This window comes from Camelina sativa, chromosome 20, assembly GCF_030686135.1.
Source record: "Camelina sativa cultivar CO46 ecotype springtype chromosome 20, ASM3068613v1".
Taxonomy (NCBI): domain Eukaryota; kingdom Viridiplantae; phylum Streptophyta; class Magnoliopsida; order Brassicales; family Brassicaceae; genus Camelina; species Camelina sativa.
The window spans coordinates 35617166-35643036 of record NC_141899.1 but is presented as its reverse complement, the minus strand read 5'-3'; the positions used below and the strand labels follow the sequence as shown (position 1 = coordinate 35643036).

At 37.7% G+C, this 25871-nt stretch overlaps 4 protein-coding genes and 1 pseudogene across 9 annotated transcripts; 3 read left to right on the top strand and 2 right to left on the bottom strand.

Moving 5' to 3' along the window:
* Positions 1-770: 770 nt before the first annotated feature.
* On the top strand, positions 771-3978 carry LOC104772024 (uncharacterized). Of its 6 annotated transcripts, none has more exons than XM_010496667.3 (11): positions 771-1109; positions 1314-1389; positions 1472-1585; positions 1662-1778; positions 1872-2225; positions 2319-2650; positions 2739-2838; positions 2922-2981; positions 3065-3151; positions 3230-3364; positions 3476-3978. In XM_010496667.3, the coding sequence occupies exons 1-11, from the start codon at positions 1012-1014 to the stop codon at positions 3809-3811; spliced, it is 1809 nt and encodes a 602-aa protein (XP_010494969.2). In that variant the 5' UTR covers positions 771-1011; the 3' UTR covers positions 3812-3978. The 6 variants fall into 6 exon arrangements, 4 of the variants coding, with proteins under 4 accessions (XP_010494969.2, XP_087362381.1, XP_010494968.2 ...); XM_087506255.1 differs by having other exon boundaries at positions 792-1109; positions 1472-1531; XR_015593817.1 differs by having other exon boundaries at positions 816-1109; positions 3060-3151.
* A 6591-nt stretch (positions 3979-10569) lies between these two features.
* LOC104772023 (homeobox-leucine zipper protein HAT2) lies at positions 10570-12193 on the top strand. The gene is made up of 4 exons (XM_010496665.3): positions 10570-11024; positions 11134-11432; positions 11526-11605; positions 11702-12193. The coding sequence occupies exons 1-4, from the start codon at positions 10640-10642 to the stop codon at positions 12021-12023; spliced, it is 1086 nt and encodes a 361-aa protein (XP_010494967.3). The 5' UTR covers positions 10570-10639; the 3' UTR covers positions 12024-12193.
* Positions 12194-12667: 474 nt separating this feature from the next.
* On the top strand, positions 12668-14320 carry LOC109131443 (pentatricopeptide repeat-containing protein At5g47360). Its single transcript, XM_019242503.2, has one exon. It carries the CDS (start codon positions 12773-12775, stop codon positions 14204-14206), a length of 1434 nt encoding a protein of 477 aa, XP_019098048.2. The 5' UTR covers positions 12668-12772; the 3' UTR covers positions 14207-14320.
* A 2044-nt stretch (positions 14321-16364) lies between these two features.
* LOC104772961 (uncharacterized) lies at positions 16365-23899 on the bottom strand (annotated as a pseudogene).
* LOC104772022 (uncharacterized) lies at positions 23727-25603 on the bottom strand. Its single transcript, XM_010496664.2, has 7 exons — positions 25366-25603; positions 25059-25185; positions 24849-24962; positions 24681-24746; positions 24556-24594; positions 24338-24460; positions 23727-24257 (listed from the first exon to the last, which is right to left on the bottom strand). Exons 1-7 carry the CDS (start codon positions 25545-25547, stop codon positions 23991-23993), a joined length of 918 nt encoding a protein of 305 aa, XP_010494966.2. The 5' UTR covers positions 25548-25603; the 3' UTR covers positions 23727-23990.
* Positions 25604-25871: the final 268 nt, after the last annotated feature.

Genomic DNA, 25871 nt, shown 5'->3' with positions numbered 1-25871 from the left:
TCGCATATTATTTCTTGTCATCATCACTCATCTTTAAATTTTTTATTCTATAAAACAACAAACAACAACGTTTTACTTAAAAAATGTTCACCTAATAATAGTTTCTAGCTATTTTTATCCACATACTGTATCTAACTTTTGCTTTCTCCAAACTTTCTATTACCAATTTTAATCTAACATTTTTTATATCTTTTTGCATGCCACAGACCTGGAGCCAGTTTTTTTTTTTTTTTTGTCAAAGAATAAAAATTGACAGAAATCTCATAAAAACGTTTTCACCTGAGGTTGTGTTTGAATTCACCAAAAAAAAAAACGAATGTGGATATTGGGCCAACCCAAAACTTAAGGCCCAAGTAATTCTCCTTCCAACAAATTATTTGTTGAAACATCATCACCTCTTAATTTATTTTCGATGGAAAACTGAAATTCCAAGTTTCCAACAAATAAAAAGTGTCACGGTGTATATGAAATTAAACGGACTTTTCAAAATTAGGAAAAGAAAAAAAAAAAAAAAAAAAAAAACAAGAGACTTTAAATTGGAACATTAAATTCTAAATATTTTCGTACCGACATGACAACATCAACTAAACTGTACTCTCTCTCAGTAATATTATTATTTTTGGCCATAGAAAATAATTTCATTGCAAATTTGTAGTAATTTGATTCTCGAGAAAAAAGGAGGGAAATTTAATATAGGACATTTTAAAATAAAAAATGTGACAAAAGAGAAAAATAACGGAATTAAATGCAATACAACAACCATAAAGTGAATGGAATTGAATATTTTTGGCAGGCACCAATATCTGATCAAACCTGGTCCCTTTTCCTCTGGGCTACAGTTTCAGTCCTCGTCTCTGCATTTACTTCTTCCTTCATTCTTCATATTCTCCTCTGCTTCTATTTGCATTCTCTCCTTCTTTTATCATACTTCACAGGTGGTTTCTTGGGGACTTTTGAAGGGGTTTACAACTTTTCATCATCTCGGTTTAATAACGTTTTTTGGCCTGAGAGATGGGTCGTTTGGATTTCACTAAAGACGATAAAGAACAGAGAAAAAACAGAGATTCTTGGCATTGCCCGGATTCTCATAAACATATAAGGTCTAAAAGGTACTCTCGCTTCCGTAGTTTAAGCTCAATCTTTGACTATATCGAATCTATATGTTAGCTATTTAATGGGGTTTCGAAATGTACTCTCGCTGTTTATTAACGCACCAGTGTTTGCTCAAAATGTCTCTATGATGTATGTAAACGACTAGAGACTGTTATCATAAAAGGTTTGATTCTGTTTTTTTTTTTAATTTATATTCCTAGTGCGTCTTCAGAGCGAGATCTCCACGTTTCTAGCAATGGAGCTTCACAATCTGCTGAAAACTTCACTAGAATCCAAGTAAGACTCACAAATCGTATTTTATAAGAGAATATTTTTCTCTACTGGAAGTTGATTTGTTTGTTTCTTTTCTTGTCCATAGACAAAATCCTCTGTTCAAACAAGAGCAAACAAGATACCAAAACCTCTGCAGAATCGTCAGGTATTTATCAAAAACAACGTGTCTTCTACCGATAGAGCATCCTTGGAACGAGATGTAAGCCCACCAGCATTATCATGTCCCATAAGTGAAACTAGTACATGTGAATGATTCTTGTGATTTGGCTAAACAGGTTGAGCAGCTTCACCTTCGTCTGCAACAAGAGAAATCTATGAGAATGGTGTTAGAGAGAGCAATGGGACGTGCTTCAAGCAGTTTATCTCCAGGCCACCGACATTTTGCTGGTCAGGTAACACTTCAGTACTTCAGTACTTATGCGTTAAGAGTAAATTAAAATTTGTGAGACTTTTGAGTATATATATTTGTGATTTGGATGATTCAGGCAAAGGAACTTATCACGGAGATTGAACTGTTGGAAGCGGAGGTTGCGAATCGCGAGCATCATGTGCTCTCTCTGTACCGGAGTATCTTCGAACAGACAGTCAGCAGAGCATCCTCAGAGCAAAGCTCAGTCATTTCTTCTCCAGCTCATCAAATAAAGCAGCAGCCACCAAAAAGGCATCCAAGTGTTATTTCAAATGCATTTTGTTCCTCCATGAGTTTCCCTACAAAGCCTTGGCATGCTCTTGTTGCTTTTAAAGATTCAAGTAGAAAAACATACAAAGGGGACCAATCTTCTCAGTTCCAGAACAAAGACTGTATTTCTTCAACAACAAGTTGCTCAAGTCAAGCAAAAGTAAATGTGAAAAAAAAAACACTAATCTCCCCCTCAGTTTATTGATGAGACTTCTTCTAACTTTTATATGTTCTGTTTTTTTTTTTCTATCAGTCCCATTCCAAGGATTCAGTAACAGAGAAATCTCCATCGCAAAGGACTCTGAAGGATCATCTGTATCAATGCCCAAACAAGTTGTCTGAAGATATGGTCAAGTGTATGGCTTCAGTGTACTTCTGGCTCTGCAGCAGTGCCATGTCAGCCGATCCTGAGAAGAGGAGAAGATCACCAACCCTATCAAGATCGTCGACCAGCAATGTAATCATCCCCAAGAACATTATGAATGAAGACCGAGCTTGGTCCTGCAGATCCATGGTGGAAGTATCTTGGATCTCATCAGACAAGAGAAGATTTTCTCAAGCATCATATGCTATTAACAACTATAGGTTAGTCCAACAACACTGATTTTATTTTCAAAAATAAAAATGCATTTGATGGTTTGGATCACAAGAAAGCATACTTTCCACTTTGCAGGCTCCTTGTTGAACAACTGGAGAGAGTTAGTATAAATCAAATGGAAGGCAATGCAAAGTTAGCATTTTGGATCAACATATACAATGCTCTCCTCATGCATGTAAGAACATATTGATCATCTGATCTGATACAACATCTCCTTGCCTTTTCTTATTCATAATTAAGTCTATGTATCTTCTCAAGGCATACTTGGCATATGGTGTACCTGCTAATTCCCTGAGAAGGTTAGCTTTGTTTCACAAGGTATTCCACTTTTGTTTCAATGCTGAACATGAAAATAGATTCATATTTGAACAGAGACTAATGGGTTTCATTGTGTAGTGCAGTCTGCTTATAATATCGGTGGGCAAATCATAAATGCAAACACCATTGAATACTCTATCTTCCGCTTCCAGACTCCACGGAACGGACGTGTAAGAGTCTTTACTCCTTATCCTTATTTTTCAAACACAAAAGAGAAAACCTATTGAAATCAACGTATTAATATACAGTGGCTTGAGACCATTATTTCCACCGCCTTGAGGAAGAAACCAGCCGAAGATAAAGTAAGCTCAATGTTCAGCCTTCACAAACCAGAGCCACTTCTCTGTTTTGCTCTTTGCACTGGCGCTCTCTCAGATCCAGTGGTAACTTCTCTTGACTCTATTACTAATCTTACATATTATAAACTTGTCATACTTCTTCAGTCAGAAATGTTGTTTTACGTACTTGTGCAAATGAATGGCTTTTTATTGCAGTTAAAAGCCTACACTGCATCAAACGTTAAAGAGGAATTAGAAGCATCTAAAAGAGAGTTTCTTGGAGCAAACGTGATTGTAAAGATGCAGAAGAAAGTGTTGTTACCTAAGATTATAGAGAGGTTTACAAAGGAAGCTTTACTGAGCTCTGATGATTTGATGAGATGGTTAATAGATAATGCAGACGAAAAGCTTGGGGAATCGATACAAAAATGCGTACAAGGTAAACCAAACAACAAGAAATCGTCTCAGGTCGTTGAATGGTTAGCATACAGTTCAAGGTTCCGTTATGTTTTCTCAAAGGACTTGATGGAGAAAAAGCCTTGGTGGGTTTAGAGAAGGATGTTGCTTGTATTATAAGAAACCTCTCCATGTATTTGGACAAGATGTTGATCCTAAATCACAAGATGTAATAATTTGGACTTTGGTTGATGCCTTGATTGTATAGAATACGAGTGAGATTGTGGTTTGAATTTTATAGAGGTGGCTCTTCTTGTTTTTTTTTTTTACTTTTTTGGACAAAACAACTTTCATTAGACTTAAAACCTCAAAAGAGGGATGTTCTTACAACTTAGAAGCAAAGGGTTACAAGAAATGAAAAGATAGAGACTACATGAGTCTTCCAAAAAGATGCACAACCTTGAAGAGCCTGCAAAGGATGGAAGATCTTTTGATGTCTTGTAGGATTCAAGTTTGAAGACAAGCTTCAGGAAATCCCTGACCAACAAGTGGTCATACTTCGCTCGTACGATAAACGCATAGGAGCTTTTAAGAGTGTTCTCCATGGAGGAGGCTAAGGGGTGAGATGGTTGCCAAGTGCTTATGGCGATTGAAGAAGATGAAATCGGGAATCACATTTGATGGATGACAAGCCGTAACAAAGCAGGTGGGTCATCCCTCACATGGCAATGGAGGTAAATGAATTCCACACAAAGCTTGTAATCAGTTTGGTCCTGGAAAAAGTCAACATACCCAAGCTTTCGATCTAGTGGCGGTAGAAGAAACAGGGGATCAAAGGGTTTAAGGATAAGGTTCAAGCAAGCTGTCGGATCAGAGGCATAACTATGGCTACACCGCGTCCAGACAGGGTTGAAAAACTGACCTCGACAAACAAGTCTAACAAGCAACTTTGGAGACACCAATGTTCTGCTACCGAGGAAACCTCGTTTTGACCAAGCAGAGATAAACGGTACGTCCATAGAGATGCAAAATAGCTCTTGATTGGGTTCAGGGAATAGGTGAGATGAAGCAGGGCACTTGAAAGAGTTTCGGTAACCCCAACTTCTATGAAATGGGGTCATACTGCTGTTGTTTTTCAAGCTAATCCAACCATGAATTACAACCCTAGGTGAATCTAAAGGCAAGGTTCTCATATAACTTTTGTACCAACATAGCGACATTGAGCGATCATGTTCTAGTTGCAGTCTTCGGACAAGTAGAAACATGACTCGGTACAAAGAGAAGCTAACGAAGGAATACAAATAAGGAACTGATGGAGCAAACTTGGGCTTTAGGAGAAGTGATTTTGTATCACACCTTTTAAAAATGGGCTTCAATGGGATTATAAGTGGGCCTAAATCCAACTGGTGAGGGGGGGGGCGGGGGGGGGGGGGGGGGGTAGGTCAAACGGGGAGCACCTAGGTTTGCGCCGCCGTCAGCCCTCAACTTTGTCGTCATCATAGCAGGCATCGGTCGGAACCCCTTGGACAAGAAGCGTTCCGAGAGCTCACAAAAGAGTCTGGAGAGGTCTGGTTGAAGCGTAGTGAGGGGGATGGAGACCAGAGCCAATGACGAGAACCAGAGAGGAGAGGCTTCAATGAAGACCAAGAGAGAACCAATTTATTTAGATCTGAGCAAAGCGGATAGATCTGCGTCAAAATCGGAAGTTGGAGCACATCTGGTTAAGGAGGGTTCTCTTGGTTTCAGGTTCGATGGAGAAAGGATGGGTCGAGATTGGAGCGAGATAGGTTTCGTCGGAAAGCACCTCTCTCCTCTCGTTGATGAAAATAAGCCGTCGTCGAACATAGATGCATATGTAGTGGAACGAAGTGATTGAGGTAAAGGCCAGAAACAAGTTGAAACAAAGGGCTTTGTGGAACAGAGAACAGTTGAGAGACAAGAGTCCCGATGCCGGTAAGCAAAGGCTTTGCCGGCGCCGGAGAAAGTGGTGTGATGAGGGGTCTCGATAGTCGGGACAGAAAGAGAAAAGATCTTTTTGTAATCCTACAGGTGGCTCTTCTTGTACTATCCCAAAAACAATGATGTTTTTGTTGATGCAATATATTCAAAATTGCATCAGCCAAGAAGAGCATAATATAATTTTGTAATATTATCCAATTTTGTATTTTCAAGATTAAAATTTTTTGTTAAAAAAAAAAAGATTAAAATTTTTTCTTTTGGCAGCTTAACATTTTCTTCAGGATCATTGTATTATTGTCAGTATACAGCAGGCTGATTACTATCCAAGAAAATTAAACTTTTCTAAGTAATTGATGGTGCACAAAAAATAAATAGAAAAGCTAAGTAATTAAATTATTTCTACATGGGTAATTAAATTTTCTTAGTCGTGTTGTTTGCTTGAAACTTTCAAACGACTCAAATTGTTGTATGTGTAAAATAATCTCATACTGTACATTACGTTGATTAAATTATTAAAACAAAAGATTTCATGTTCATTCTTGAGTAGAAAAAAAGAGACGGATGTTTGACCGTTGACTGAGATATGCACGTGTGGGTGTCACACACACGTGTGCTTAGCTGTAATGGGTGGTTTAGGCTCGCATAGGAATATGTGCGCCACGTCAATTCCACATGGTAACCCCAACACCTTTCCCATTTTTTTTTTCTATTCCAATTTCGAAGCTTTCTCTCAAGAAGATTCTCCAATTCCATTCTCATTTTTTTTCTTCTTATAATCATTGATGAAATTATGACTTTTAAAACAAAATCATTGAAGAAATTATAATCCCTATCTTTATTTTTGGCATGGGAATCTCAATGATCATATCACCATTAAGTAATAAATAAGTAAACAATATGCCTCAAATATAACGTCGAAAATTATCAAAACTGTCACCTTCGCATTTCTTTTGTTGATATTTAGGTATCCTAATAATTAAAGCTCAGTTTATATTTAAAAATTTACTTGTAAGAAGAATCCAACAATCATGTGGTGCAAACCTCAAATTCCGAGCTTTTCCTTAGAATAATAAGAATAAGTTGCCTTATGGGTTGATCATAATCATGCATGTTTCTTATATCAAATGTTCCAGTTAACAGATCGAGTACATGTGAGAGGACAATTAGACAAATATATTTGTTTACGAAATTATTGGTTTTTAGTTAGGTTAAGGAAGAAAAATAAGAGTATTTTAAATATCACCAATGATGACCTCGTTCTACAGCCAATGCTGGAAAGAACAATCAAAGCTAATATACACATGTATGAAACATATGATTAAGGAAAACCATAATTATTAGTCCTACGCAATTTCGAAACATATAAAATGATTACAACATATATATTTAATTATGTACTTTGTCTACATTTATCTTTTAAAATATTTCTTTGCATATGATTTTGTTTTATTTTGTGACTCAACTTTGGATTTGGATCTGTGATGTAGGCCTATTACAGCTTTATTTGAAATAGTAATATTTGTCTTCGGAAGAAAACTAAAACTTAATCGGATGGAATGGTGTATTCAATTCAATTATTCACTTATCATCATGTAAATTGGGAAACTAAGATAAGAGTATCCATCTCGAAGGCACGAAAGGATGCTCATATCCTTCTCCACTACTACCTTTGCCAATCTAGCCTATAGAGGAGGCCCTAGCTAGTGAGAAAATTAGGAAAAAGTGATATGCCCAATTTGCTATCTACGATTTAAACGAGACCAAACTAAGTGTGGCAGTAGCGAAAAGGGGCTAAATGCCAAAGGAAGAGTCGAGTCATTCATCATTATAAACAGAAGATAAAAGTTCTCATTTAGGCTGGCTCTGATGAATATATGTTCTCGGTTAAGAAATGTTTGGCTGAACTAGGAGACAAATTGTTATGAGTTGATGTTGATCAAGATAGTGCGGTACTCTATTGAATGGCATGTCTTCTTAAATCTGTTGGACGAGTTCATCTTATTGATAGACATATTCAATAGTTATCTTAAATTTAAAGTAGATTATTTATTTTGGTTCCTATAACACTTTTTGATGTAATTTGTTCGTATGATTACTGCTCATCATGCTTTGCGGACTTCTTTTTCACCGAGAGGAAATGATTAAAAAGATTTAAAAGAAAACATGCGCGCGAGTGGAGGTGACGCACTTAGTTAGTGCGTGTGGATCGAGTGAAAGTGAACACGTGGGACAGACAGATCACACTGAAACACAACTCCGACATCTTGTCGGATCTTATGTAAAGCGTTGGGACCCACTCTCATAATCATCTCTCACCACGAAAACCATCTTTTTGCTCTCAATAATTGTCGCCCCCCATTGCCGTATCTCTTCCACTCTCTATGTCAGCGCTTGAGATACACGTCTTTCACTTTCTAAGCTTATGGGAGCGTCTACAAAACGGCTTTTATAATTTGATGTTTGTTGATTAACAAATAGATTAACAAATAAATAATCTATATTTATGCAGTTCTTCTATTCTATTTGTTGTTTTTCATTTTATTGTTCAAGTACGTTTTAAAGTTGTCTTCATTCCGTTTTTGTAGTTGTTGTTTTCAATTTTTCATATTGTATTGTACAATACAATTTTTTCATATTGTATTGTTCTTCTAAAACTAAAATGATTTGATTGAGGTTTGCAATATAACAGTTTTTAATCTTATTTTCACTGTTTCTATAGAAAAATAATCTTATTTTTGCATACTCTACAACATTATAGCTCAGATTATGATTATGCGATGACACTAATAGTCTAATACAACCAATCCTGCTTCGGATTATGATTATTGGAATTACATGCTTCAATCATTGTAAAACAACTGTTCATAAAAACACAAGTTAGCCTTCCTAAACAATAAGTTGAAAAGAAAGAGAATATTATTAGGCCATGTTTATAGGTATATCAGATGGGGTGTTCTTAAGCCTTTTAAAAATGAAAATAATTGAATAGTGGACTTAAGATCAGGCTCATTGATCTTATTCTAGAACTATTCTTGGGTCTGATCTTGTGTGACGTGTCTCTTTCGGATTGGTTGAGAATATATGGAATAAATTTGGACATTAATCTATGTATTAATTAAATAAAATGTTTGTCTTATTTAGTTAATTAAGTAATATGTTTGTTTGTTTTTTTTAAAAATTTTATTTACAATGTTTTTTTTTTTGTGTCATAAAAATATAACATTGTATTTTGAATTTTAGTAAAAGTTTTATAAGTTTGCAATTAAAATGTTATTTTATAAAATTTTATAATTGTAATATGTTTTAGAATATTAATAAACATTATATTATTAAATAGTATTAAACATTCTTAAATTTTTTTATTAAACATTAATCTATGTATTTATTAAACATTCTAAAATTTCTATAAGAATATTATATTATTAAATATAAAAATCTTAAACATGTTCTCCCAATAACTAACTTTTTAACAAAAGTTCTTAACTACTGATCTTACATTATTTTCACAATATTTATACTCTAAGAACATCCTAAATTGATCTCCCTTTAAACTGATCTCACAATATTTATACTCTAACTACTGATGATAAAAGTAGTAGGCAGTTAAAGGCATCAAATAAATTATACTAGTAACAAGTTAAGCACTGATTGAGGCGGATGGATGGTTACACATGCATGATAAGGAGCAGGCGAGTGAGGAAACAACACAACACGCACGGTCACGCGGGGATGACCCACATGCTCCAATCTCCATGCCCCTCCATGTTACTGTACGCAAAGTGGTTATACTTATCAAATACACTCGTCTTGACCAATATTGCTGCTCAAACTTATTAAATGCAAAAAAATTTTATTTTCTTAAAGGCAAAAGCAGATACACATTTTTAAAGGTTTTACTGACGGAATCAAAATAAAAGTAATAGCTTTAAAAATGTCATTGTTGATGAAAGTAGAAACCATGATGATGATGATGATGATATTATATCTTGGCAAATATTCATCTTCACACGTATATCATTGGTTCATAACCGTTGGTTGGTCCACAACTTTGAACAAGTTCAGATTCTTTTGGATTGTGTTTTGTACCAACCACTCGAATTAGTCAATATTCCATTATATCCAACCTCAAATACTATTTTCCTTTTTCTCTGAACTATATATATAGATTTTTTTTTTAAAATAAAAATAGGTGATAAATAATTGGCTACATACACCATTGGAGATACTATTTTCTATACTTTTTTTTCTTGACATATTGCATTATACATGAAGTTTTGATGATTATTATATGACGTACTTGATAAAGAAGACAAAACGAAGTACAAATTTTAATATTTATCAACTTTGAAATACTCCCTTCGTTTCATAAAGAGTGTCATTCTGGAGAAAATTTGTTGTTTCACAAAGAATGTCATTTTACATTTTCAATGAGTGTTTTAATGCTAAATTTTCTTTTTTACCCTTAAACCCAAAGCTATTTTCATTGAATTTAGATTATTAATCACTTATTAAATAGGAGCAAATATGTATAATTCAAATTTTTCTTAATTTGTGTGAAATGTGTCAGAATGACACTCTTTGTGAAACAGAGGGAGTACTAAATATACACGATATAAATGATGAATCATAAAAAAATAACACAAGGTGCAAACACGCATTATCCGTATACAAAAACATTCACTTAAATCGGAGATTACTTTTCTCATAGTGACCGGACATTTGTATTGGTTTTAATTAATGACATTGGCTTTAAATCTTCAGACACAAACACATATACATATGTACACTTTGAAAGCAGATTTGACCATCTTATACTATTATACATGGGTTCTTTCTTTCTTGTAAGAAAAAAAATTAAAATGTGCCCCTTTTTTGTTCTTAAGAAAACATGAATATTGATTACATTGATTATTGAGAAAGTACAAAAAGAAAGACATGGCAAAGGCGAAAGGGGGGACACACAAGTTGGAAGATAAAAGTAATAGAAAACCCAAAAAAACAAAGAAACAATAATGATGGATTGTAATGAGCCACCTGACAAAATCTCATCATTCAAAGTACTATATTAATCCCCCTCTCTCTTCTTCTTCAATACCTCACATCTCTCTCCTTTCTCCCACAACAAAGGGTTCTATTGATCATTTACTTCAAGTCGAAACAACCCATCTGTATCATCTTTCTGGCTATTTTCTTTCTCTAACTCAAAAAAAAAAAAAGATCAAACCTTTCTTCTTCTTCAAACTGTTGAGTTCCTTGAGGATGATGATGGGAAAAGAAGATCTCGGTTTAAGCCTAAGCTTAGGGTCTTCACAGAATCACAATCCTCTTCAGCTGAATCTGAATCATAACGCTTCATTATCAAACAATCTCCAGAGATTTCCATGGAACCAAACATTTGATCATACATCAGGTATAAATCTCAGATCTTCTCTGTTTTTTTTTTTTGTCAAAGAAACAGAACAGATCTTCTTGTTCTCCGATAGATCTCAAACCTAAAACTTAAATTGCTCCTTTTACAGATCTTCGCAAGATAGACGTGAATAGTTTCCCATCGACTGCGAACTGCGAGGAAGAAACAGGAGTCTCGTCTCCAAACAGCACGATCTCGAGCACCATAAGCGGGAAGAGGAGTGAGAGAGAAGGTATCTCCGGCGCCGGCGACGACCACGACGAGATCACTCCGGATCGAGGGTATTCGCGTGGAACCTCCGACGAAGATGATGACGGCGGAGAAACGTCGAGGAAGAAGCTCAGGTTATCAAAAGATCAGTCTGCTTTTCTCGAAGAGACTTTCAAAGAACACAACACTCTCAATCCCGTAAGTGTGTAGAAAAAAATAAAAAATCTGAAATAAGTGGTATTATCGTAAATTACTGTGAAATTGACAAGGTTATTATTGTAATTTTTGCAGAAACAGAAGCTAGCTTTGGCCAAGAAGCTGAACTTGACGGCAAGACAAGTGGAAGTGTGGTTCCAGAACAGAAGAGCAAGGTGAGATTTTCTTGTCTGAACCTGTAGTCGTAGATTACGTTTATACCCCTATGTAGGAGATTTATTTACAAAGAAGTCCGGTTTTGATTTTTACAGAACCAAGTTAAAGCAAACGGAGGTAGACTGCGAGTACTTGAAACGGTGCGTAGAGAAGCTAACGGAAGAGAATCGGAGACTTCAGAAAGAGGCAATGGAGCTTCGAACTCTCAAGCTGTCTCCACAGTTCTACGGCCAGATAACTCCACCAACTACACTCATCATGTGTCCTTCGTGCGAGCGTGTGGCTGGCCCATCACCATCATCATCTAACCACCACCACCACCAAAATCACAGGCCCGTTTCGATCAACCCGTGGGTTGCTTGTGCTGGTCAGGTGGCTCATGGGCTGAATTTTGAAGCCTTGCGTCCACGATCATGAATTTTAATTTTAGTGGAGAAAGCGTGTTTGTTTTTTTCGTTATTGTTATTGGTCTTACCTGTGTGTGGGGGTCATTGTAATTTTGGATGATTGGCCTTTCTCATGAACTAGTCTTATCATGTATGTATGATGCAACCTTAAAAAATATTTAAATTAGCAAAATTTAGCTACCGACTTGCAATTTTAACCAAACTATCTTTTTGATATCAAAGACGAGTTCTAAATTAAACCAACAAAATTTACAAACGTTTTCTTGATAAATCTCGTCTCCGGTTCGTGATTATGGTATAAGAGTAGCTTAGTTACAAATTTTTACCAAAATGAAATAATCTTCTGACCTAATTTGTAACATGTATGGATGAGTATGAGATGTTTTTTTTTCGATAAAAATTACTTCAGATTTGCTGGTTTTCACATATATTAGGACAAGTTCTTAAAGATCGTTTAACCTTTTGTTCCGCGACAATTAAACAAATTGTTTGGCTCCTAGTGGTTTGATAGCGTTCTAAAACTCCGGTTTATGTAATTATGTTGACGAGAAAAACAATTGTATGAGCAACTCTTATAGGGTCTATTAATGGGCTATACTGTTATGTCGGCCCATATTTTAAGTCTTCGTCGTCGTTTCCACATTCCATTTACTGCGAAAGCTCTCCTTCTTCTCTGTATTCAATTCTCAAAGTCTCTCCTTTTTCGATTTCCTTATTAAACGAAATCTTTCGCCACTCGCTGATCCTATAGTGACCCAGATGCTAAATCACTTGGTTTCTCGTCTGGTTTCTCCCTCATTACGATCTCATCCCTCAAAAATCTCAGCTTTACGGTTTTCCACAACTGTCTCAGCCGCCGAGAGACTATACGACCAGCTTCAGGGATGCACGACCAATCTCGAGAAGCAATTAGCCTCGGCTAAGGTGAAATTGGACTCTTCTTGTATCAACGAGGTGATAAGAAGATGCCATCCAAATCAATTTCAATCGGGTCTTAGATTCTTCATATGGGCAGGAACTCAATCCAGCCATAGACACAGTCCTTTTATGTATAGCAAAGCTTGCGAATTTCTTAAGATTAGAGCAAACCCAGGTTTGATCAAGGACGTTGTTGAAGCTTATCGTAAAGAGGAATGCTTTGTTAGTGTTAAGACGATGAGGGTTGTTCTTACTCTGTGTAATCAAGCGAGACTCGCTGATGAGGCGTTGTGGGTATTAAGGAAGTTTCCTGAATTCGATTTATGCGCAGACACTGTTGCTTATAATTTGGTGATTAGGTTGTTTGCTGATAAGGGAGATTTGAATATGGCTGATATGTTGATGAAAGAGATGGATTGTGTTGATCTTTATCCAGATGTGATTACTTATACATCACTGATCAATGGGTACTGCAATGCTGGTATGATCGATGAAGCTTGGAAGTTGGCTAAGGAGATGAGTAAGCACGATTGCGTGCTTAACACCGTGACGTATTCGAGGATTCTAGAAGGAGTTTGTAAGTCTGGCTCTATGGAAGCAGCGTTGGAGTTGTTGTCTGAAATGGAGAAAGAAGATGGTGGTGGATCTGTTAGTCCGAATGCGGTTACTTATACTTTGGTAATTCAAGCGTTTTGTGAGAAGAAGAAGATTAGAGAGGCGTTGTTGGTATTGGATAGAATGGTAGACCGAGGATGCACTCCGAATCGTGTTACTGCTAGTGTTTTGATTCAGGGGGTTTTGGAGAACGATGAGGATGTTAAGGATCTTTCTAAGTTGATTGATAAGTTGGTGAAACTTGGCGGTGTTTCTCTTTCTGAATGTTTTTGTTCGGCTACTGTGTCGCTAATCCGTTTGCAAAGATGGGGAGAGGCTGAAAAGATCTTCCGACTGATGTTGGTCCGCGGGATTAGACCTGATGGTCTTGCGTGCAGTCTTGTTCTCAGGGAATTATGTTTATCGGAAAGGTTTCTTGATTGTTTCCTTGTGTATCAAGAAATCGAGAAGGCGGATGTGAAGTCAACAATAGACTCAGATATACACGCGAATCTTTTGCTCGGTCTCTGCAAACAGGGGAGTTCTTGGGAAGCTGCCAAGCTTGCGAAATCGATGCTCGATAAGAAATTGAGATTAAGAGTTTCTCATGTTGAGAAAATCATTGAAGCGTTGAAGAAAACTGGTGATGAAGATCTCATGCGTCGTTTCTCTACTGATTGATTTGATTAATTTAGATAGGTTAAGAATAAGGATTCTTGTTGTACAAGACTCATCATTAAGCTTTTTCGATATTGGATAAACTAGTATAGCAATTGAGGTATTTTCTATTCTTAAGGATGCAAGGGCTCCTTCGTCTTGCGGTTGAGTCTTTGTGCGGTTGGTTCTGTAGATATGGTATGACGTGTGTGACTACATCTTGATCCGCTATTTTGAGGTGTCTACCGGGTACACTCACAAACTTCAGTTTTCCTACAACATCTAGTGTTTTCAGACCGATCCAATCCTCTGTATAGAGCTTTGTCTGTTGAGCAGGGAGAACATTTTCGAAGTCACCATCCGGATAAAATCCGAACCAAGTTGAGTCATTTGGAACAATAACCTGGTCGTCTTAAAACTGTAAAGCAAAACAGAATCATGAAGAGGGGAAACAAAAGATACAAGTTGAAAAGTAGTCATGGTTGCGAAGAGACCAAACCTTGACAAGAACCAGGTTGTGTAAACTGGCGAAACGCTTTTTGTAAGTTGAGTTTCTTTGGTTTGGTATCTCATTGTTACGCCTAGGTAGATATTTAGAGCTTTCCAAGTACTTTGTCATATCCTAAGAAACAACATAAAGAAATTCAAAGAGTTTGTGGAATCTCTCTTAAAACTCTATGTTGTTGTTTTGATCATTAAATACATATTTGTTGATTTTGCAAGTTTTCTTATAATTATAAACTATGGAGAATAGAGACATACCGTAGGGATTTTGATATAACCATCTATGTTGTTGTTTTGATCATTAAATACATATTTGTTGATTTTGCAAGTTTTCTTATAATTATAAACTATGGAGCAAGATGATCCTGCAGAGTCATTAAAGATTTTAATTAATTTATTAATTGAGGATTTAATCATGTCATCTATAGAGAGATAGAGAAACCCCCCAAAAAAGAAAAAACAAACAGAGGAAATGTGTAATTAAAATCAAAAGAGCTTGGGAGGAAAAAACAAAAGAGAGCTTACATTATTACACAGAGGAATAAAAGTCGTCCTGGGCGTTCGGCGGAAACGGGTTGTTCGGGTCGGGTTGTTCGATTTTATGTAAATTCGGTTTTCTAAAATTTTCACCGAATAGAACCGAAATTGAATTTGTTCGGTACTCGGGTTAATCGGGTCGGTTATAGGATTTTAAATCAATTCCGAATTGAAACTGATTTTTTTCTAATTCGATTAATTTGAATCGAATAAATAAAAAAATAAGATAATGGGCTTAATTTAATACAAATTTACAAACTGCTAAAATAGTGGACCTAAACAGATAACCAGCCCATTAACAACTAAACCAATCTGAAAACAATTGCAAAGCCTAAATTGCAGGTCCATTAAACATTAGGGTTTTCGAGACATGATGCTGCTGCGGCGGCGAGTTGTGGCTGCGGTGCGATGGTGATCTGAGACGGTGAAGATTGACGGTTCTGGGCATCCATTTTTCACCTGCCATCATCGAAACCACATGAAAATTGATTACATAAACCAGTAAAAATAAAATCATCAAACAACAAAGAACAACAGTTTAGGTCTTACAAAGATGAGGAACACAAACACAACACTAGCACCCTAAACAAAGGAAAATATCTAAACAAATAATAGATCTCTGGTTTCGAAGTTGAAACTCTAAAGTTCTTCAAATTGAATCCGAAGTTATCAATACATAGAAAGAGAAAAGAATCAAATGAAGAATTAAGGAGAAAGAAGAAGAGCTTACCCCTTAAGAAATTTGTGGTTATGGATTGAATCTCTGTGAAAAGGCTCCTTTCTTAACCATGATTGAGATTTGAGGGAATGAAAGAGGATGTTGAAGATGATGAATTAATGTAAGAAAAGAGATGTGTTGATGATTATTGCTTACATCGGATGAGAAGAAGAAGATGAATGGTTGAAGTTTATGGATCGAGTTCCCAAGCGGCAGCCAAAGAAGAAGAACAAAACAAATTAGGGTTGTGACTAATTATTAGCCTTATATATGGCTGCAAAATCTCGGTTTGAAGGAAACCGATCGGTTCCGATTACCGAACCGAACCGAACCGAAATCTGAAATCTCAAATAAATTTTGCTGAACGGTTATCCTTACTCTCTTCGGTTTACGCCGATAACCGAAAGAATCGGATTGTCCGGTTCAGTTTGATCGGGTTTTGCCGAATGCCCATGGTGAAATAAAAGAAATGCCAGCATGAGGACCAGCGAAAGATATATAGTTGTAAACAGGAGGTCCACCGTCGCAGAACTCGATCAAGCCTCGAGCTACCAGGTTCCCCTGCTCCATCATGAAAGTGCATCAGAGCTCTGTCGGTGACATGACGCTGTGGAGAGTCCTAGAGGTCTGATTAGCTGATGTGGCATGGAGTGCTGAGGTGGAGGAATATTGTTGGACAAGATGACGAGGCATGGGATTTGGAAGGAAGAAGCAATCGTGATATACTCGAAGATATTGAGAGTATATCTCGATAGGAGAATAAGAAAATAATATTCTTGGGGATCAAGGATATATCCTTATAGATAGGATGCACAAAGATTTAGGTTAGAAATCGGGTGTGGGAGTATAAAAAGACGAGGGCTAGCCGCAAAAAGTGTTAGCACTCATGGGGTTAAAAGTTGTGAGATTTGTAACCTTCAAGCAATCATAAAAAAGGCTTAGAAGGAGAGTGTGTTAGTTTCTCTTAGATCTACACAGGGTGTTGTGCTAGATAGATAGGAGAGTGAGCTTAGTTTCAAGTCTTGTAAGAAACGTGAGTTTTTGTATAAGATTGAATAAGAAGCGTTTGCTTGGCGCAGTTCCAAGTGGGTTTATTTGTTGTGTGTGTCTCTATACCCTTACATTTGGTATCAGAGCAGACACCTGATATAAGTTCTGATATCCTTTTATAACAGGTGAGATCTTGCGACATGGGTATGGAGAAATCACTGGGTTTCTTTGTGTCACCAAAGCTACTGAAATTCGACTCTGTGAGTTTTGGGTACTGGAAAGTCATGGTCAAGCAGACTATTTTGAGCGTTGATGTGGAAGCTTGGATTGCTGTGGAGGATGGCTGGTCATCTCCTATGGTCGAGGATGAGAAAGGTGTTCTTGTTCCCAAGCAGAAGAAGATATGGACAGCTGAGGAAAAAGCAAAATCGAAATATAATCCCAAGCATTATTAGTTATCTTCAATGCTTTGCCAATGGAGATCTTCATCCTAGTACAGGGGTGTGTGGCTGCCAAGGAAGCATGGAACTTTCTGGTGGTCTTGTTTGAAGGCACAAGCTGTGTTAGGCGCACCAGACTGGATTATCTTGCATCTGAATTTGAGAAACTACACATGACTGAAAATGAATCTGTTGCTAATTACAACAGTAGATTGAATGAAATCGTACAAAAGGCTGCAGTTTTGGGAAAACGATACAACGACGAGACAATGGTGAAAAAGTTTCTCAGAAGTTTGTCTGATAAGCTTCAACCACACAGGTCTAATATAGTCAAGTCTCTAAACTTATATGAGGTTAAGTTCAATTAGTTAGTAGAGATAATGCAGGCCATTGTCATACCTCAGAGAAGAAAAGAAGACAGCAAGGGTGAGTCTTTGAACAATCCTGTAGCATCACTGAGTGCTGCTGAAGATATCAAAGAGAACGAGCTCTGGTCAGAAGAAAATTATGTAATCAAGAAAGATGATCTCGACTGTCAAGTGGCATACACAGCCAAAAGAGCGGAGGTTGATCAGGCCAAGTGGTACTTTGACAGTGGTTGCTCCAGGCATATGATAGGTGCTCTTGACACTCTATCCCATATAGAAGTTGTCGATGAAGGGAGAGTTACTTTTGGTGATGGAGGGAAAGGAATAATCCAAGGAAAAGGTACAACTAGTGGTGACTCTCAACCACATCTAAAGGATGTTTTCTTGGTTGATGGTTTGGAGGCAAATCTGATAAGCGTCAGTCAGCTATGTGATGAAGGTCTGGATGTCACTTTTACCAAGAAGGAGTGCAAGGTAGTTGATCAGCAAGGATCTGTTCGGCTCAGAGGAAAGAGATCTGGTAATAACTGTTACATGTGGGAATCGACAATGTAGTGCGTCAACACAACCACTGAGTTGGACACTGATCTGTGGCATCAGAGACTTGGTTGCTTGAATATACGTACAAAGATGAGGCTTGCTATTCATGAAACTGTCAATGTTGTTTTTGACGATACCTCGTTTCAACGGGTTACTATGGTGCTTGTTATCTCAGACAAGGAACTGGTAACAGATGATGAGAAGCAAGAGGAAGAACCTGCAAGCCATGGTGACTCGGTCAGCCCCATGTCTTCATCGGATGTTCTTCCTTCGTCTTCTCAGGTTCATTGGAATCACTCCTCTAATGATGTTATCGGTGCGATTCAGGGGGGGTAGAGTTACCGGAGGAAAACACATTCATTTTGCTCAGCTGGTTGGAAAGAAACAGAAGGCTGTTGTTTCTAACACTATTTTTCAGGACTCTGATATTGTTCAATTTGCATGTTTCGTTTCAACTATTGAGCCGAAGAATCACAAGGAGGCACTTCATGATGAGTGCTGGGTCGCTGCAATGCAAGATGAGCTGGAACAATATGAGCGAAGTAATCTGTGGGAGCTTACTAAACGCCCTGCTAATGTCAATGCAGTGGCAACAAAGTGGATATTCAAGAATAAGAGTGATGCCAATGGATGCATTGTGAGACACAAAGCAAGATTGGTGGCTCTAGGTTACTCTCAGGTTGAATGAGTTGTTTTTGATGAGACTTTTGCTCCAATAGCAAGGTTAGAATCAATCAGATTCATGCTTGGGATGGCGTGTTCTCTCAAGTTTACATTGCATCAGATGGATGTTAAAAGTGCTTTCCTGAATGGAATACTTCAAGAAGAGGTCTTTGTTGAGCAACCAAAAGGCTTTGAGAACTCACAACATCCTGAGCATGTGTATCGGCTGAAGAAAGCTCTGTATGGCCTCAAGCAGGCGCCGAGAGCGTGGTATGAGAGGTTATTACGTTCCTTCTGGATCAAGGATACATTCGCGGGAGTGTAGACAAAACATTGTTTATTTTTAATAGTGACAACACGCTGATGTTTGTTCAGATCTATGTTAATGACATCGTCTTTGGGTCCACTTATCAACCTTTGGTAAAACAGTTTGTGAAAAGTATGCCACATGAGTTTAAAATGAGTATAGTGGGAGAGCTAAAATACTTTATGGGGTTGCAAGTTGAACAATCAGCTGATGGGATTTTCGTGTCTCAAAGAACCTATGCCAAAGAGTTGGTACAGCGGTTTGGATTAGGGAAGAGTAAAGAAGCAAAGATTCCTATGGGCACCAATGACAAGCTTTCAAAAGATGAAGGAGGCGAGGATGTGGATGAGCGACTATACAGAGGTATGATTGGAAGCCTGCTATATCCGACAGTGAGTCGTCCATACATATGTCTGTCAGTGGGGATCTGCGCACGCTACCAAGCCAAGCCCAAGATGTCACACTTACTAGCGGTTAAGAAGATAATCAAGTACATCAAAGGAACAATGAACTTTGGTATTTTTTACACAAAGGATACAAACACCAGTCTGAGTGGATACTACAATGCTGATTGGGTAGGATCTGTGGATGATCGTTGGAGTACAAGTGGAGGATGCTTCTTTATGGGTAACTGTAACAACCCGTCCCGTGGACCCCACTAGCCTCACTGCTAGTCCACTAGCCTCACCTGTCAATTGGTGACAGCTTGTCCTATGGGAATGTTGTTAAAGGATGAGAACCAGGGTTCGAGGAACGCCTGGCGCACCAATAACCTACTGGTGGATTGGGATATCCACAGTGATGGGTTAGGATCGATGCCCTGCAGAGCCAGCTTGGGATCCGTTGGGGCAGCTAGCAGTGAGGCTAGTGGGCTAGCAGTGAGGCTAGTGGGGTCCATGGGACAGGTTGTTACAATAAAATTTGATTTTTATGTGACAACCGTCCCGTTGACCCCACTAGCCCACCGCTAGCTTGCCCCCATAGGCCCGAAGCTGGCCCTGCAGGGCATCGATCCTAACCCCTCACTGGGCAAATGAAACTATTCATCCAAATCCACAGTAGGTTATTGGTGCGCCAGGCGTTCCTCGAACCCTGGTCCCCACCCTTTAACAATCTTCCCACATGACAAGTTGTCACCAATTCCGGCTCTGGAGGACCCAATTCCCACACCCTCATATTTCGAGGGGAACCACAAGACATGTGACTCTTCGGTTTCTCCGCCAAGAGAAGTGTCGCCTCGAGTTCCGGTGGTGGATCTCACCGGTGATGTTCCCATGCCTGCTCTGTCATCTCAGGGAATTTCCTCACGTCTGCGCAAAACAAAACCGCTCGCTGATCTCGCCAGCCTTGACTCCAAGCGTCTGTCTTTTCCCAGGGATAAAGGCGTCTCCACAACTTCTCGTGGTGCCTCTTTGAAGGAGTTTGACTCAAAACAGTTCACATCCTCTGAAGCTGCTCGACGGTATGGATTCTTTGCTTCTCGAACGCTTGCCCCAGAAGTGTGTTACTCTCTAGCACGTACTGATCAGTAGGGAGTTCATAGATAGAGCCGGGCTGCTAAAAACCGTCACACAAGTTGGGTCTTATGATTCAGATGTGATCTACGAGTTCTGGACAAATCTTCCAGCGGTCAAGATTGAGGGGGAGTCAGTTGATGTGCCTGTTCGAGACTGGATCTACGAGTTTTCCCCAAGCCGCATCAATGCTTTGTTTGGTCTCCAGTCTGTGGATGTGAGTGAACAACGATTGCAGACGGCTGCAATTCTGGAGGAGGACCTGACACTTATTCTCTCTGATGGTAAGGTCAAGTCCTGCAAGCAGCTGGTGTCCACAACAATCACGAACCCTGTCATCAAGGATCTGCATAAGGTATGCTGTAGCAACTGGTCTCCAACGGTGAACACGGGATACATATCAACAAACAGGGCTCTGGTGATCTACATGATCATGCATGGGATTGCGTTCGACTTTGGACGGATCATTTATGATCAGATCATACAGTTGGGTCTGCAAGCTCAGTCAGGCTTCTGCTTGCTGACTGCGTTGACTGCTCAGCGACCGGTTCCGTGTCTTCGGTCTCAAGACACAAAGAAGACCAAGGGGAAGAAGACTGCATCAATACCTGTTGAGCCTGTTCCTCGAAGTGGATTGTCTGCAGAGCGCAAAGCCATCCGGTTGGCTATCAAGATCCTGCAAGATGCCTTGGACGATGGTAAGTAGTACTCTCTCTGATTGTATTCTTTTCTGGCATCTTTTATTGATGTTTTTGACTAATCGGTGCCAAACAAGCATGGGGAGATGAGTCTGATTCTGAAGCTTGAGGGGGAGTTGGGACTATGGGGGAACAATTGTTTATTTTTGTTGTTCCCTATTGCAATTTAAGACTTGTTGGTTTTTTGTTTTTAAGACTCGTTTTGGATTTGTTTGACGATCCAATTTATTTTAACAAGTCTTTATCGGTTAACCGTTTGTGTTTTTGAGAGCTGCAATATTTTGATGGTATGGTTGTGTTTTGTTTTGGCTGTTGTTGTCTGTGTATTTTCAGGTTTGATGCAGTGGGTGCTTGGGTGGCAAGATTCAGTCAAAAAGGAGGAGATTGCATCAAAGCTCTGTCGGTGACACGATGCTGTGGAGAGTCCCAGTGGTCTGATTAGCTGACGTGGCATGGAGTGCTGAGTTGGAGGAAGATTGTTGGACAAGATGACAAGCCATGGGATTTGGAAGGAAGAAGCAATCATGATATACTCGAAGATATTGAGAGTATATCTCGATAGGTGAATATGGAAGTAATATTCTTGGGGATCAAGGATATTTCCTTATCAATAGGATGCACAGAGATTTAGGTTAGAAATCAGGTGTGCGAGTATAAAAAGACGAGGGCTAGCCGCAAAAAGGTTAGCACTCGTGGGGTTAAAAGTTGTGAGATTTGTAACCTTCAAGCAATCATAAAAAAGGCTTAGAAGGAGAGTGTGTTAGTTTCTCTTAGATCTACACAGGGTGTTGTGCTAGATAGATAGGAGAGTGAGCTTAGTTTCAAGTCTTGTAAGAAACGTGAGTTTTTGTATAAGATTGAATAAGAAGCGTTTGCTTGACGCAGTTCCAAGTGGGTTTATTTGTTGTGTGTGTCTCTATACCCTTACACATCATTCATCATTAACATACATGAAACTGAAACGTGTAATGTAATAATCATCAAAAAGTACCGATCAATATGTTTTCAAGAACCTGAGATATTGCGAAAATGTTGTATCCTTGACTCAACTCTTTCATTTGCTTCACTTTTTCACATGCTATTTCTGCTTGATAAGCAAGTGGCATGAACATTGAAGTGAGTACTCCATTGCCAATTTCTCTGAACACCATACAAAAAGAAACAAGAATCAGAGATCAAATCAAAACCAAATACATCATCTTGTTCATGCTATATACAAAACAAGAATTAGTAATCACTTTGCACGTCTTATATAACAAAAATACACAACTCTTCTCCATGTCTCGATCTTTAGGTTATCAAAAAGAAGAAAGTGTTGTGGATTGACTTACACGCAATAGCCAGGAGAGCCAGAGAGGTTAATGAGAAGCTGTGTGAAGTTAGCATTTGTATCATCTGAACAATTCAGCTGTGATTCCATGACGCATTATGAACGGAACTGAAACAGAGACGTGAACCATGGCTAAGAATGCAACCACCGCCGCAACACAAGACCACTTTAAACCTTTCTCCATTGTAAACACCAAAAGTACTGCTATAACGGATGCAAGCAAGATGATATTAATGTGGTTTACCAACACTTGCTGTTAGCTGTCAAGAGAAAACTTTATTATTAGGGAGCATATTTAAGAATATATGGAAGTTATGACTAAGAAGAGTATTTAAGGGGAAACAATCATAATTAACCTAAATTAGTTGAGACTAAAGTTATGAGCCCAATCCATTCAAGTCATATTCAATAAGTACTAGTGTTTATGTATTTATGTTTCCAAGAACTTTTGAAATGGACATATATATATATAGGGGCACAAAAAGAACTTCATGTGATTGGAAGTTGCGTCCAAGTAAGAATTAGATGAAAAATGGATGATTTTGATTGGTTTTTATATATCCAGTATGACGTTGTTGACTAGTTTCTATATTCTTGCATGAGCATTTACATTCAGGCAGATCTAGAACAAATTTTTATTAGGTGTAAAAACGTATATGCATTAATATATTAAATTTCATATATAATAAGAAAAAAAAATTAGTTTTAATATAAATGAAGATTTAAAAATATATCCATTTTGCTACGATTAATTATTTTAATTGGAGTATAAAATTTATCATAAAAAACAAGAGAATGGCAACAAAAAATTAATAATAAGTATTTTGCAAATATAATGCAAAGCTTAAGCAAATATAATGCAAAGCTTAAGCAAATATTATGCAAAAAGAGTTTATTTTGCATGAAAAGTATATTTCAATTGGAATGAAGTAAAATTCATAAAAACTATTTAGATATAATAGAAAATATGTAATTATAAGTTTTTAAATCCAAATATGAAGAAGAAATATTGAATGGATGCAAAGAAATATAAGTGAATAGGTGCATAAGTAGTATCATACAACATAAACTAACTTACGCCCCCTTTGACCAACGTACAACCGCCCATCTTTGCATTTGCATTAACTTTTTTTTTGTTGCATTTTCATTAACATCTTTGGTTGCATAGTCATTAACTTCTTTTGTTGCATTTGCATTAACTATATGTTTTGGTGTTTCCTAGTTCTTTCCCGGTTCTGGAGATACGGTACGACGTGTGTGACGACATCTTGATACGCCATATCGAGGTGTCCACCGGGTACACTCACAAACTTCACTTTTCCAGCAGTATCCAATTTTTTTAGACCAATCCAGTCCTCTGTATAGAGCTTTGTCTGTTGAGCAGGGAGAACATGTTTGAAGTCACCATCCGGATAAAACCCGAACCAAGTTGACTCACTTGGAACAATAATCTTATCGTCTTGAAACTGTAAAACAAAATAGAATCATGAAGAAAGGAATCAAAAGATAATTGAAAAGTAGTCATATGGTTTTGAAGAAAACAAACCTTGACAAGAACCAGGTTGTGTAAACTGGCGAACCGGTCTTTGTAAGTTGAGTTTCTTTGGTTTGGTATCTCATTGCTAAGCTTAGGTAGATACTTTGAGCTTTCCAAGTACATTGTTATATCCTGATAAATTAAAAAAAAAATAACTTTTGTGATATATCTGTTAAAATATTATGTTGTTTCATCATTAATTACTTATGGTGAATAGAACGACATACTGTAGGGATTTTGTAATAACCACTAGGAGCAGCATTATTCTGCGCAGAGTCATTAAAGATTTTAATTAATTTGTAATTGAGGATATTTAATTATATGATCAATACAGAGAGAAAGAGAAATATACTTGAGCGAAGTCGCTATAGAGACCTCTCTTGATAATCTCATCAAACTTCTTACAATGTGGAGTGGACTTTAAATCCCCAAAAAAAAGTAAAAAGACAAACAAACGTTGTTGTTACTGTGATTGATTCAAATCAAATCAACTAAGATGAAAAAAAAAAAAAGAGCTTACATGACACATAGGAATAAAAGAAATGCCAGCATGAGGACCAGCCAAAGATATATAGTTGTAAACAGGAGGCCCACCGTCGCAGAACTCGATCAAGCCTCGAGCCACCATGTTTCCCTGTTCCATCATTCATCATCCACATTCATGAAACTGAAACGTGTAATAATCATCAATAACCGATCTTATATGTTATCAAGAAAATGTAACAAGAACCTGAGATCTTGCAACAATGTTGTATCCTTTACTCAACTCTTTCATTTGCTTCACTTTTTCACATGCTATTTCTGCTTGATGTGCAAGTGGCATGAACATTGAAGTGAATACTCCATTGCCAATTTCTCTGGACTCCATACCAAAAAAAAAAAAAAAAAAAAACGAGAATCCGATCAAACCAAATACATCATCTTGTTCATGCTATATATAAAACAAGAAAAAGATGTCACATTGCACATCTTATATATTCTACATGACCCGATTTTATGTATTATCGAATAGAAGAAAGTGTCCTGAATTGACTTACACGCAAAAGCCAGGAGAGCCAGAGAGGTTACGGAGAAGCAATGTGAAGTTAGCATTTATTTTATCAGAACATTCAGCTATGATTCCATGAAGCATTATGAACGGAACTGAAACAGAGACGTCAACCATGGCTAAGAATGCAACCACCACCGCAACACAAGACCACTTTAAACCTTTCTCCATTGTTATTAAAACACCAAATATACGAAAGTTCCGATTGGCGTGTATGTTTTTTCGTCTCCAAGAACTTTTGAGATGGGCATATATATATATAGGGGAATGAATACAAAGAGCGTCATGTGGTTGGATTAGTTGCGGCCAAGTAAAGAATTAGAAAGAATTAGATGAAACAATGGACGGTTTTGATTGGTTTTATATTTCCAGTATGAAATGGACGGTGCTGATTAGTTGATATATATTCCTGCATGAGCGTCAACTTTTTTTAATTGGTTGCATTTTCATTATCAACTTTGATTGCATTTTCAATAACTTCTTCTCTAATGATAT

Coding starts and splice junctions, on each gene's coding strand:
- LOC104772024 (XM_010496666.3), top strand. CDS start 1,012: ATGGGTCGTTTGGATTTCACTAAAGACGATAAAGAACAGAGAAAAAAC. Junction 1,390..1,471: donor AAAACTTCACTAGAATCCAA/GTAAGACTCACA, acceptor TCTTGTCCATAG/ACAAAATCCTCTGTTCAAAC. Junction 2,839..2,921: donor ACAATGCTCTCCTCATGCAT/GTAAGAACATAT, acceptor TATCTTCTCAAG/GCATACTTGGCATATGGTGT.
- LOC104772023 (XM_010496665.3), top strand. CDS start 10,640: ATGAGCCACCTGACAAAATCTCATCATTCAAAGTACTATATTAATCCC. Junction 11,433..11,525: donor AACACAACACTCTCAATCCC/GTAAGTGTGTAG, acceptor TAATTTTTGCAG/AAACAGAAGCTAGCTTTGGC. Junction 11,606..11,701: donor TTCCAGAACAGAAGAGCAAG/GTGAGATTTTCT, acceptor TGATTTTTACAG/AACCAAGTTAAAGCAAACGG.
- LOC109131443 (XM_019242503.2), top strand. CDS start 12,773: ATGCTAAATCACTTGGTTTCTCGTCTGGTTTCTCCCTCATTACGATCT.
- LOC104772022 (XM_010496664.2), bottom strand. CDS start 25,547: ATGGAGAAAGGTTTAAAGTGGTCTTGTGTTGCGGTGGTGGTTGCATTC. Junction 25,186..25,365: donor GGCTCTCCTGGCTTTTGCGT/GTAAGTCAATTC, acceptor TATGGAGTCCAG/AGAAATTGGCAATGGAGTAT. Junction 24,963..25,058: donor ACATTGTTGCAAGATCTCAG/GTTCTTGTTACA, acceptor ATGATGGAACAG/GGAAACATGGTGGCTCGAGG.